The sequence below is a fragment of the Poecilia latipinna genome, unplaced genomic scaffold, assembly GCF_001443285.1.
Source record: "Poecilia latipinna isolate Pla-1442-1.1 unplaced genomic scaffold, P_latipinna-1.0 Scaffold1288, whole genome shotgun sequence".
NCBI classification, from domain to species: domain Eukaryota; kingdom Metazoa; phylum Chordata; class Actinopteri; order Cyprinodontiformes; family Poeciliidae; genus Poecilia; species Poecilia latipinna.
In genome coordinates, this window is record NW_015113904.1 from 99,981 (window position 1) to 111,413 (window position 11,433).

The following is an 11,433-nucleotide window of genomic DNA, read 5'->3' on the forward strand; positions in this document are numbered from 1 at the left end:
CCAATCACAAGTTGTTGTTTTTTCCCCCCGGTCTTTAAGATTTTTTTTTTTTTTTTTTTTTGGACTGGCTTGTACTTAGTTCAGTCCATTATCCCATCAACTCTGATCAGCTTTCTGCTGCCATCATCATGTTTCACAGTGGAGTTGTAATGTTCAGGTTGAGGAGCAGCATTAGTTTCCTACCTCAGACTGTAGCCTTAATGTAGGCCAAAAAGTTCAATTTTAATCTCGTCGTCATCTTCCTTCACGCTTGCTGTGTCTCCTGCATGGCTTGTGACAAACTAGAAACAGAACCTCTTAAAGCTTTATTTAAATAAATGTTATTGTGATTCTTGCATTAAAAACATATTAAAAGATTGTGAAACTTATATTTGCAACAGATTTGCCAGATGATCTTCTCTTGTTAGTAAACTTGCTGGCCAATCAGTTTGTGGAAGGTGTGCATTTGTGCCAAATTGGTTTTATTTTCAGCAAAACTTAAGTTATTTTCAGAACTTGTTTTATTCAAAACATCTGCTTTAAGCTTCTCCATAAAGCAGAACACAGATGGAACCTAATCTGTCTGCTTTGCTTGTTGGTCTTAATGATACTGTTTGTTCTCCAAGTCAAGGTGTATTGATGCTTTTATGAGACACTGCATGTAAGAAATTTACTTTCATTTCTGTATTTTATGCCTATTTGACCTTGAAGGGTTAAATATCTGCATTAATATAGTAAAACCTTGGGATTGTTTTCGTGTTTCTCCTATTGTTATGCTAATCTGTCAGCTTAGTGCCAGACGCTCTTCCAGATCCCTTCATTAACATTTCTGAGGAGAATCAGGGCAAAATAGAAAAACATCAAAACAATTCAACATCGACCCAAACCTCATATGTCAAAGTCTTTCATCTCTATCAGACTTTCTTACATATGAGCAGGCATTTCTGAAGTGTGAGGAATTGGGACAGAAAACAAGGGAAAATCTCCTGCCCTAATCTGTCAATCAGTCCTAAACTTATTTGTTTTTTGTCATTTTTGCTGTTGACATTTAAACAAAACTCCACATTTGAAGTGAAAACAAGGCCTTCCACTTCCCATTTGTATTTCCTCCTTAATCAGCAGAATTTGTCTTCATAGTTCATGACACTGGTAGCATGCTAAAAAGATTTGTCGATTTAGAGCAGCTGCAGTTGATGATTTTATTATATCTGTAGTTTAAAAGTAAGCAAAGAACAATCATTAAAATTAGCTTTTGAATTTTACTCCACATGCCTCTTCAACTGGTTGCTGCTCATTGTTCAGCCTGTCCGGCTGCAGCTTTATTGTTTCTGTTACTCTCTCACTGTTCTGAGCAGCATTGTGTAGATGAAAGGCAGCCAAACAGATGTTTCCTTCAGACCTTAGTGGAAATCAAAACAGAGCTATAAATGAACACAGTCCTGAAACTACATAAACCAAACCCATAAAGGGCTTTTCTTCAACCCTGTACATGTACTTACTCTAAATACATTCAAATAATAATAATAAAAAAATCTTAATGTTGATCAATTCATAATGAAAGTAGATGAGTGCTTCCTTTAAGACTTAAAATCATCTAAAGGGGTAAAGGTAGCCGAAGAGAGGATTTATGCACGTGGCTTTTTATCTGCTGAATATGCAAAACACCAATAAAGCTCTACTGAATTTAAACCTGTACAAGTGATAAGCTTGCTCCCTATTTAATTTGCTTTAACACCTTAACTAGATGTTAACTGGTAAATATGAAAAAAAGTTACAATCTGATTCTCAAGAGAAGCCGCAAGAAAAAACATTTCAGTCAACAAAGGAAAGGTGAAACTGAAAAATAAAACTTTGGAAATTACATCTGCAGTGCCCAAATGTAATTGTTTCTTAATATGGGATCTCCAACTGATCACTTTGCATGTGTAGGTAACATACATAAAAATGCTGCTCAGCTCAGGAAGACCTGATCTTACAGGGATTTTTTTTTTTTTTAACCTGATCTGCTCCTGAAGCAGATTCAGTATCCAGCAAAAGTTACCATGGTGATTCATCTCAGAAATAAGTGAACCAGTCAGAGTTTTGTGACACTAAAAACCCAGAGTTGAACTTGGAGATACCTCTCTAAGCTACTAATCTTGCTTTGTAGTGCGTGCCTTATGGCTGATCACAGAGCGAGGAGAGGATAGAAGACTGCAGCAGCAGCTGCCATTTTGGATCACTTTCTGACTTGGTGCTTGAAATTAATGGAGTTTATTTAAAGGAGATCAAAGCGTGAGGCTGCACAACATCTGAATCAAATCCTTTTGTGAATATTAGCCAAGTACTCTATGTAAGTTCAAGTGCAGGTCAGCAGCACCAGTTCAGATTGGTTCTAATGAGCAACTGAAGTACCGTTTGTTTTATACAACGTCTCTCACGCTTCAGTAAAGACATGCTGTTTGTATAAAGTGCCATTAAGAGTAAATACAACGATTTATTACTCAGTCCCTTGTTTTGAGTATTTAATTTCTTCTACATTTGTTTTTTCTTTCACTTAAATTGTATTATTAATGTAGTTTAACAGAGCATTTAAATTAAAGTACAGCAGTAGAAACAGCATCAGCTTTATTGGCCAAGATTGTGCACAAACAAGGAAAGTAACTTCAATTTCCAAGCGCCTACTTACACTCTACAAAAATGACATACAGATGTGACATATATTAAAGGGGAAATTAAATAAGGATAAAGGAACAATATGTAGATGTCTTTGCAGTCATTTCTTTATGAAGAAGAAAAGACCATGATTGGTGTAACATTGTGCAAATATGTTTTTTTTTTTTTTTTTTTTTTTTTGCATATTTAAGTAGCTGATTATTCTATTCAAAATGTTCATCATAGAGAATTCCTAGAAAAGAAACAGTTTCTGTGACGGCTGGGCATTGAACATGGCATTCTGTAGCCCTGACCAGAAAGTAACACCTTAAACAGTTTGTGACCAGGATGTGTGGGGTCTGCAGAGATGCTAACAGGCGATACTTTCATTTGTGCAGCCTTTGTGTCAAATTTTGACTGATTTATCTGAGACCAGACAACACCAGTAATAACAGATAAAACTGAACAGGTGTTTCTTATGGGACTAGTTATTTTACAGACACATTTATATAAATAAATAAAAAAATGGGCACTTCTCCTACCCTATATAGTGTTGGATTTAAAACAAAGTTCACGTCAATTATTGCACAAATGCCCATGTGGTGCATTTATGGCTTGTTTTCTTCCATTGTTTACTCTTTATCGCTCATTTCTTTTTGAGTTTCATGCTGCCACGGTGTGTTTAATTTGACATCGTTAGAGAATTGAAATTGCATGAGGAGTCAAATTGAGTCCTTAATGTTCTGGTACTATTGCTTTGGGACGTCAGCCATGATCCACAAGTGGAGAAAACATGCAGCAGTGGAGTGCCTCCCCAGGAGCTGCCTGCTGAGAAAAATTACTGAAATTTTTAATTTATGACTAATTTTTGAGATCAAAAGAAGACAGAACATCTTAAGCATCGCATGCCTCACTTGTCATGGTTAAATGTAGTGCTTATGGTTCAACAGTGAAGAAGGAGACTGGGCAACAATAGCCTCTATGGGAGACATGTAATCCAACAACCGCTGCTAACAGTAACAATCATGAAGGCCTGCTGAATAATAGACAAAAAACTTTTTGATTGTCAAGACTTTGGAAAATATTCTGTTGACCGATGAGAGGGTCACTCTTTTTGGAAATTTGGCATCCCATTGCACCTGCCATTAAACAAACTGTTCAGAAGAAGAACATCATACCCACAGCTATAATGGTGATTGTATGATGGTCTCGGGTGGCTTTACTGCTTTTAGACCTTGACAGCTTGTTGTAATTAATGGAACAATTAACTTTGCTCTCAAACCAGAAAATGCAGGAAGGGAATGGTTGTGCATAAGCTTCTGTCCGTAAGTTTATGCAAACTTGGTGAAGCACAGCTACAAGTCCATTTCTGAATGACTCACAAAAGCAAAAAGGGGGTTTTGAATGGTCTAATCAAAGTCTGGACATAGATGCAACAAACACTTATTAAGTTTACCAGGTAATTGTCTTTTTCACATTGGATCAGATTGGTTTGTACAGGTCTCCCCCTTCTCACGCCACGCCTGCTTGATCTGCATTTAAACAATTTATCTTTGTCTGATATTTTTATGTGAAGCATTTTGTATGGAAAACTTGAAGACATTTCTTACTGCACTCTGTGGGATAATCAGAAGTTTCACAGGCTTATAAATATATTTCACAGTTTAAAACTAACATTTTAATGTGTTTGACCCTCACCCAGCAGTGCATAATATTCCAGAAATAGAAAATGACAAACTCTGCCCTGCAGAGGAAATGAGGCCAGTAAGAAGTACACAGTGGTGTGCAGGTGTTACTGTTACATCAGGTCTGGTCACTTGTTGTTTATCTAACTGCAGCTGCTTTTTTATTCTCATGACATGTCATTATTTGTCTCTGGAGTAACAGGGGACCTCTAAAATAAATTAGCTCATTTAGGGATGATGCAATCCCTTGTGCAGTTGTTTTGCATATTACTAGATCCTTCTTAAAGAAGAATTATTTCTAATTAATAATTTATTTACCTTTTGTTGCAGTCAATAAAGAATTTGAACAGAACATTCTGCACATTCACTTGACACTGAACTTTATGAAGGCTTTAAAAATTCTAAATCATTATTGAGAGTACTTAAGAATTAAAAACTATGTGAAAGATCTGTTGATGGTAGGCAATAAAGAAGTTTTTTGTCCCAGACTTAAAACTGAGAGATATTCTGTGACATGTCTTTTTACCTGTTGAACGTAGCCCATATTATAGTGTGTGTTCATGGTGAATGTAGAACAGAGACAACTGGGGTTTTGAGGGACTTTCCTGTTTGTGCTTTTGAAACTGAAACGGGAGTAAAGTAAAATACGATACAACAATTAAAACTACTTAAAATAAAACTGCAGTGGAGAATATTTCAGGAACTGAGTGAGAAGCAAAACAAAACCGGGAACTGAAGGCCAACGCTGGTGGCTAAACATTTACCTCTGAAGTTGCAATGTGGATCCTGTAATAACATGAAACCCAGCTTAACCGAGTTTTTAGTTTCACGTTAGAAACCCAGATATGCTGATAGTTGTGCTTGTCAACAAGCAAACCCCTGTTGGCAATATATGTTAGTAAAACTGACAGTTAATGTGGGTGAAAATTTGAAAAAAACCTTCTGTTGATGCAAGCAGAATCAGTCGGTACCAGATCGAGTTGTGTCAATCCCCTGATCATTTGACACCAGTCCGTTGAGTTGCAGCTCATTGACTTACGTCTAAAAATGTGCCAAATGAGGTTTTCTTTTTGTTTATGTGAGGATTTAATCTGTACATGTCTTCATACACAAGGTGTTCAAACATGTCTTTGTGCCTTAGTACTGTTGACACATCTTTAGTTCAGCTCGTTTACTTTGGCAATATTTTATAGTCAAACACATGCATACCATTAAAATGGATTTATGTAAATCTCTCTTTTCCAATTACGAGCATGAATAGAGTTCCTACTAAATAAATACAAATACTCATTTAATTTGTTTGCTCCACAGTAGCTCATTTATTATCACCTAGAAAAACATTCTTTATGAGACAGAGTGCCGACCATTTAAGCTCACCATTTTGTTATTTTTTTCCCCCTGCAGATTGAAGTCTTTAGTAAATTATAATTCATGACTGAATTACTGGCATTTGTCTTTGTTCTCAAAAGATAGAATATCATATTCTGCCTAAACCCCCTTAATGAGGACTTTTAGCATTACTTTTTTGCTGTGACACATTTTCTTTTATAACTTTTCGGGTGTCGGGCTCTGCAGTGACATTGGTCACAGCAGGAGCTCTTTTAATATCTTCTCTCTGTTTTTTTGTCTCTGTCAGGTACATTACCCAGCAGGGGCATAAGCTGGAGGTTGGGGCACCTCGACCACCTGCCACTGTCACCAATGCTGTGTCATGGCGGTCAGAGGGCATCAAGTACAGGAAGAATGAAGTCTTCATGGATGTTATAGAGTCTGTAAATCTTCTGGTGAGACCATTTCTTACTTTGATAAAAATCCTTAATGTGAAAAAGTCTTCTAACATAAGTATTTAATTACATATTTTATGCTTTCAAACAGTGTAAAAAGAAGCTATTGGCTTAATTTTTATGTTTTTTCCACTAATTTCCTGAACACTTTTATGAATATAAAAAAAGGGGCGTTATTGTACGGATAAGAGCGCATTAGAGTTGAAATCTGTCAAATCTCTGGCCTGTTGGTTATTCTGTCTTTCAAATATTCACCCATTTATTCACCATGTTTGATTGCAATGTTGTCTTTGTTATTGTTCTGACTGTATTTCCAGGATTAAAAGGACCTTTGAAATACAGAAAACATGTTGATTTTTTTATCTTTTTTTTTTGTTTAACTTCAGAAAAAATGTTTTAAAATTACAAGCCTTTTGTAATAGACAGTAGTCATAGTCTGCAGTGAAATGCTGTATTTCATGTACAGCAGAAACACTGGCAGTTTTGTTCTAGTTGAGATGAAACTAATGAGGAAGTATCTTTGATACTGTCTCATATATAAGCAGGAACTACATGAAACATAAAATTAGATTATCATGATTTGACATCTAATGTCTTTCTTCCTAATTTTTTTTTAACCTTTTGCCTGCAAAATGTTTAATTTTGTACACCATTTATGACCTCAATAAATAAATGAAATGTGCGTACTGTGGGGATAAAAGTAGCATTTATTGATGTAAAATGATATTTTTTGTTCCGTTTATAGGTGAGCGCCAACGGCAGCGTCCTGCGCAGTGAAATAGTGGGCAGCATCAAGCTAAAAGTCGTCCTTTCCGGAATGCCTGAACTCAGACTGGGACTCAATGACAAAGTGTTGTTTGAGCTCACCGGCAGTAAGTACCATTAAAGTTAAGTGCTCAGAGCCCTTTGTGTCTCTAAAAACATTTATAACAGTAGTGGCCTAAAACAAAATGGCACATCGTTTTAATATTCAGTCAGAATGAAAGTAGGAAGTTCATGTGCTTTGACAGTTGAAGTAGTTTTGTGCTTTGTAACAGTTGTGTGGTGATGGATTGTGTGAATGTTCATGTACAGTGAGCTTCACTTCTGGAGGCTAGCCAGGTGTCAAACAATAGTAAAGAAGCCATTTCTCTCCAAGAAAAACATTTCAGAATAGACATGAAGCACAAATGACTGAAAACAGTCGTGAGCAAATAATGGGATGAAAACATTTCTCAAAAGCTACTTTCCCCGAATGATCCACTCACACTTTGATGATGAACATTTTCTTTATTTATATTTATTTTTTTCACATTGACAAGATGGTGAGGAAGCTCCTCTGTTTCTAATCTCATTAAGAATCTATTTTCAATCTTCATTCAGGAGTCGGTCAGAATTTGGCCCAGAAGATCATCTGCGGTTTGGAACCCTTTAAAACAAACCAAAGAAAAAAAACAACCTTGTGTATACCTCTGAAACAAGCTGATCTGTTAGGCTTAACATTTTGAACCACACCTGATTCTTATATCATCATAGCATTTTGAGTTTTATTTACGTGACCAGCTGTAGCTTTTCTCTTTAACCAAATATTAAGACTGAATGTTGTATGTAGAATGTAGTACTTTTTTTTTCTCTTTAAATCAGCTATTACTTAAATATCTCCCATTTGGTGTCATATCATGTTTATAATTTGGTTATAAAAGATTAATATGGAGTACTAAGTAAGAATTGTATAAAGTTACACATAATTTTTAATATTGCTTCTCGACATTTAAAAATTCATAAGATGTTTGACACTGAATAAACACTGCCAGGTTGTGTTAGTGACAGGAAGGAATTTACTAATTAAAATATGTAATTGCTTACATAATTGCTTTGTAGGTGTACTTTGGAATGCAAAATATATGCAAGTTAATAATGACAGAGACCAACTCGCACTCACCTTGAACCCACCTTCACTCCCAGCGTCCTTTTTCTGTTGTAATCCCATGCGTTGCTTTTCTTTTCCATCTACCCCCCTCGTCTCTGCCAAGAAATTTCTACCTTCATTGTTTCCCACAGCTACATCTTTCCTCCCCAATTCCCTGAGCATCCTCCTCTTCCTCGCCTACGTAGCCTACATTTCTTCAGCACGCCCTTCTGCTTCTCACCAAGGAGGGAAGGCTCCGTCTCTGTCTAGCCTCTTTGCCACAGAGTTAATCCTCACCTCGGGCGGCAGCCCTGCAGATGAAAGGTGAGGGTTTGTGGCTATCTGACGTCTCTGTGGAATGTCTGCAGTCCACAACACCCACCGCACCCTCCACCCCCCGCTGCGTCTTGCAATGTAGCAAATAACATATCGCCTTAGAAACGCTGATCAGGAATAATGATCAAACACTCTGGGAGATATCATGCAGACTCTCCATGAATATTAATAGAATCATCAGTCTCACTTATCGTTTGCACTCTGACGTGTTTTTGTTTTTCACACACACACACACACACACACACACACACACACACACACATATATATATATATATTCTCCTTAAATTATCTGTGCTTTTTTGCATTCCGACTCGTTAGACATGGGAGTGAGTGTATAAATCATTAATTGCTGCCCTCTACTGGCCAAAGCCCAGAAATGCTGCTACAACACAGAACTTAGATAAGGAAATAACTTTTTTTAATTGTCAATGTTCCATTTCACTCATTCATTCATTGTTTAAGACATACATTAACTAAGTCTAATTCTTTAATTATTTTTTCCAGCAAAGACCTGGTTGAGATTTACTCCTGAAACAGCATAATGGGTCAAAAATGAGATATTTTTCTGTATTAACAGTGTTCCAAATGTAGCTTAAATTCACTCGGTAAAAAGTGAGTGACAGGGGTGCTGTGTGGCGCAGGGGTTAAGCACAACCCACATATGAAGGCCTTAGTCCTCGATGCCGCTGTAGCAGGTTCAATTCCCGGCTTGGTGACCTTTGCCCTTTGCTGCATGTCTTCCCACTTCCTTGTCAATTCACTATCAAAAGGCCATTAGAACCAATAAAACCTTTTTAAAAAAGTGAGTGACAGAATACTTGATAACTCTTTAACAGAAGTCAGCAAAATCATTTGTTACTTTGAGATTAGCATGTTTTGTTAATGAACATTGTTAGCTCAAACACTTTGTTGAGGATGTTGAATTTTTAATATGAAAGAAGAAGGTCTAGTAAAGTTTTATAAATGCAGATATGCCAGTACTTCAGTCTTTTTACCAACATATTTGAACATCTGACATAGAAAGACAACATGAATGTATCAGCTGCATCAAGGGGCCTTCATTTACATTAAATCTCCTTGAGCTCAATGACATACAGAATATTAAAGAAGTACTGAACCATTCCCCAGTCTTGCAAGCAAATACAATTCTTAAGGTGCAATTGAGATTAAATTCTTACCAGGTGTCTGTAACAAACCATCTAATCCACACATGGAGAGAAATCAAACGTTGGATCTCCATAAATTAAGTTATTTGTCATAAAATGGAATGGCAAAGGAGACAAGGTATTGAACAAATGAAGAAAGGGGTGCAAAGAGGCTTGCAAAATATTTCAGTAATTAAAAAGTAAATCAGCCACTTAGTGTGACTTAATATCTTCTGCTTCAGTCTCAACTGATTGACTATGAAAAGGTGTCTCATTATGAAGGTGTCTCACAAGAAACATGTCATAATGGCAAAACCAATGAGCTGTCTCAAGATTATCCCAACGTTGGTGAAAAACATACTGATGGCTACAGGGGAATTCAAAGCCGTGCCTATATGGCATTTTAAAAATGACTTGTTTAAATAATTTTACAAATGAAAAGTGAAAACACATTGTTCACAATCAATAAGAACAGGGCCTGCAGAAGAAAATTCATATTCTTGTCGTGAAAACGGTCACTTCCACAGCTCAGACAAATGCAAGATGGATGGAAGCTCGACCAAATGTCAATGCAAACAGGTTTCCTGTGAAAGGCAGACCCGATTATGTTCCAACTGTCTACTGCTGTGCACTAAGAGCATGGAAACAGGTGTGCGTGGCTTTAAGGTGGACCACAAGGGACTTGGCTGCTTCGGCGATTCCCCCGCTGACACAAAAACACACATTTATCTTGTCTTCTGGCCCCTAAGGTACGGGCAATGACAAGCAATGAAGAGCGTTCCATATGACCTTACCTTTCTCTCTCGTGCTGATGATTCATGGAAGGTATGGTATGTGTTGCTTACTTTAAAAAAAAAAAAAAACAAGGACAGAATCATTTTCAAAGGGCTTCCCTGCATTTCCTAACTAAAAGAGCTGTAGTCAGTTTAGCCCTGACCTCATCCAGTCCCGACTTCAGGGAATGTCACACACATACAAGCGCACAAACACCCACACAAACCGAAATCAATAGAGAAACAGGCAATTTTCTCACATCTGCTGAGACAGGCGATGCATAAACCTTTGCACGTACGCCGACTCAAGAGGACAATGAAGAAGGTAGCTGCATACGAAAATATGCACACATGCTCATACGCTTTCTCTCAGGCAGCCCTAAGTGCTGGTCCAGAGTTGCATTCAGAGCAGGTAAGGCAGGTTTTGGCTGACTGTTCAATGGGAGGATTTAGCCAAGGGCCCACAGACCCACAGTCATTACAGTCTTTTTCCACAACTCAGCAGCCTCTATTAACCACAGTGGATGGGAGCGCTAGGCTTTCTGCTTCAGACTACAGATACAGACTTTTAAGAGGTTGAGTTTTACATTTGACAGACTCACACTTTTCCACTGCCTGTGGGAAGAATATTTAGTGGATTTTTTTTAGTTCAATCACATCAAAGTTTTGCCACAAAGTTTTAAACATTTTAAAACTAATAATATGGGAAGATAATGCAAATGGTTAATCAGCTCTCGACAACCATTTCCTGCTTAAATGTATTTACAGGGTTTATACAGGTGCTAGAAATCATGTTGGAAATCCTCAGTTAGGTGTTTTTAAGTGGAATGTCCTGGATTTCTGCATAAAGACCTTGAAAGAGATTGGTATTCTATTTGCAGAGATTTTGTAATAAAGTCCAATCTAACATCTGATACAAAATCTGAATTTGGAAAATGTTATTTACATTTTAACAGATATTTTCAGACACCTAATAAAAAAAAAAAACATTTTCTTTTTCACTCTGAACTTTGCTTGTTTTATGTTTGTTGGATTTACCAAAACTATTCATATTTGCTAAATGCCAGAAAACATAGTAAGGACGTTTAAAATTTTATTTTTCAATATTTATTATTCCAAATGACTTAATGACTTGTTGATCTGTCTTACTGAATTAAAAATTGTCTTATTTTTTATACATTAAACCAGGGGTGTCAAACTCAATTTC

The 11,433-nt window shown here is 36.8% G+C and overlaps 1 protein-coding gene across 1 annotated transcript in view; it reads left to right on the forward strand.

Moving 5' to 3' along the window:
• Window positions 1–11,433, forward strand: part of ap1m3 (adaptor related protein complex 1 subunit mu 3) — a 47,804-nt gene that overhangs the window by 15,429 nt on the left and 20,942 nt on the right. The window contains exons 5-6 of the mRNA XM_015054959.1: window positions 5,935–6,082; window positions 6,828–6,954. Of these exons, the coding sequence (XP_014910445.1) occupies window positions 5,935–6,082; window positions 6,828–6,954 (275 nt within the window). The remainder of the gene's footprint in view (window positions 1–5,934; window positions 6,083–6,827; window positions 6,955–11,433) is intronic.